The following is a 2,423-nucleotide window of genomic DNA, read 5'->3' as shown; positions in this document are numbered from 1 at the left end:
TCCATTTTTATCAGTCTGAAGGTTAAACATGCAACCTTGTGTGTGCGTGTGTGAGTGCGTACGTGTGTGTGTGTGTGTGTGTGAGTGAGTGCGTACGTGCGTGTATGTGTGTAGGGAAAATCAAAGCAGAACCTGGAAGCAGTTATGGAAAATGACAAATTAATCATGGAACACCTCTCGTCAGCTGTGGAGACCAGAATTCGCGTAGTATCGGTGCAGTTAAAGTCCACATCTTTAAATTCCATGGTGTTCCTCCTCTAGTTGGAACAGTAAGGTGATGGACTGACAAAGAAAAGCATTTGGAGCATAGAGAACAGCAACACACAAATGAGGAAAAAAATTTACAGATGGATACATTTATTACTATCCTATATGTCTGTACGGGAGTGTGGGGGGTGATATGTGTGTAGGAGTTGGTGTAGGCTGTTTGGCTGAGAACCTTGCTTCCCAGCCATGTGATTTTGGGTTCAGCCCTACTGCATTGTAGCACGGGCAAGTGTTTTGCACTATGACGTGTTGCGCAAGCCTTATTCGACCTAAAATTTTAGGTCACGCAATCGCTGGCAAGACAACTGTTCAATGAGCAATCAAGTATAAAGGTACCACGATGAACATGGAAGCATTGAGCACGGACCCGGTCGAAGCTACCTGTGGGTGCAATACAGATAGCACTGACATTTTACATGGGCAATGGTCAGTAATAGTCTTCCTCGGTCACAAGTGAATAGCTATCGTGTGCGTGCATGTGTACTTACACAAGCACTCACACAAACTCTCACACACACACACATGCACAAGATATTTTACTGAGTATTGTTATCACTTTGGTCTTTTTCAGGTCCGTTAGTTGGCGGTCCACTTGTTTATGCTTATGGATTCCAGAGGTAAATATATTTACTTTTATACTATTATAATTATTTGGATGGTAGAATTAATCCATTACAGTTTAACACCAACACCTGATTTGATGCTGTCAGATCCACAAATTGAACTCACAGTTTAATATCCTTGTCTGATCCCCAGGAGCTTTTAGCAGAGTCCACTTTGTTCTAATCATTCAAACTTGTTCACTGATTAAAGAAACGAGAAACACATTAATTGCAAGTTGACAGCTGGAGGCCATGTTTGGATTTTGGTTCCTTCAACCTACAAGGGTTGAAGGAGAACATCAACTGCATTGATCTCACTGTTCTTGGAAGGTCTGTGACAGCCAAGGGCATTATGGGTACAACTTGTTTCTGCCAGGCAAAACATTTACAAAAGAATGCATAAAAAATGTAGTTTGTTGCACAATATTCCTGAAAAAAAAACAAGGCAGGATGGTCATGGGTGAAACATCTTTGATCATAGGACTGCTCAATCAGGCCTGGATTGGGGCTAAACAGCAAAAATAGAAAAACAATTTGAAAGATTATGAAATTCTGTTGTTTATATTTCTATCTTTTCTTTGTTTGTAGTTTGGTCTATGGCGCTGCAATACTGGATATGGTGTGTACACCAGTAACTATATTTCTCAGAGACATCCCAGGAAAGAAAAAGGTGAGTTCAAGCTGACTTGTTTCATCTATCTACATTATTGTTGTTGTTGTTGTTATTATTATTATTGAGTGAGAGAGCAGTGCATGCCATCAAAGTGACACTGGGGTACAAATATACGAAGCCCATTATACCCATCATGACTACCCGTCTGATAAGGGTACACCAGGCACATGCATCACAACCATATGTACGTGACATGGTGATCTCATATCAAGATAAACGGTGCATGACCTCGCAGGTGGGACCCAGTTAGAATTTTCTTCAGATCAAGTAGCCCATCCCGCTCAAAGGTCCCTGAATAAGGTTTGTTTAAGGATGTTGAGCAAAACACCAATGTTTCCAAAGGTGAATTATTCAAACCCCAAAGAATTCCTCTCAACACTTGGCTATGATGCTCCCCCACTACTTCCGCTCGTGATCAGAGATGCACATATCGTCAGCCACCAAGGGACATGCTCAACTGGTTAAGGTCAAACAACTGACAAGCAACTCACAGGCCAGTTGAATGGACACTACAGGCACCTGATTTAACTCCCATGGACTTTTTCTTGGGCTATATTAAATCCCTTGTGTATTCTGAAAAGATTCATGGCCAAGGACATCTTCAAAGAATTATTGAAGCATGTGAACAAGTTAATGACAATGAAGAGCTATTTGAAAAGGTTCATTGCAATTTCAAATTCCGTATGGACATTTGTTTAGAGCTCCATAGCCAACACTTTGAGCATTTGTGATGGATTGCTTACTTCATTGCTAATAGGCGCAGGAGTGGCCATGTGGTAAGTAGCTTGCTTACCAACCACATGGTTCCAGGTTCAGTCCCACTGTGTGGCATCTTGGGCAAGTGTCTTCTACTATAGCCTCGGGCCGACCAAAGCCTTGTG

At 41.7% G+C, this 2,423-nt stretch overlaps 1 protein-coding gene across 2 annotated transcripts in view; it reads left to right on the top strand.

Moving 5' to 3' along the window:
* LOC106875045 (synaptic vesicular amine transporter) overlaps positions 1-2,423 on the top strand; it is a 72,355-nt gene that overhangs the window by 65,796 nt on the left and 4,136 nt on the right. For both annotated transcript variants that reach the window (XM_014923005.2, XM_014923006.2), the window contains exons 16-17: positions 839-884; positions 1,458-1,539. In XM_014923005.2, coding sequence (XP_014778491.1) covers positions 839-884; positions 1,458-1,539 — 128 coding nt within the window. The remainder of the gene's footprint in view (positions 1-838; positions 885-1,457; positions 1,540-2,423) is intronic.

The sequence above is a fragment of the Octopus bimaculoides genome, chromosome 4 (genome assembly GCF_001194135.2).
Source record: "Octopus bimaculoides isolate UCB-OBI-ISO-001 chromosome 4, ASM119413v2, whole genome shotgun sequence".
Classification (NCBI taxonomy): domain Eukaryota; kingdom Metazoa; phylum Mollusca; class Cephalopoda; order Octopoda; family Octopodidae; genus Octopus; species Octopus bimaculoides.
This window is presented reverse-complemented; position numbering and strand designations above follow the sequence as displayed.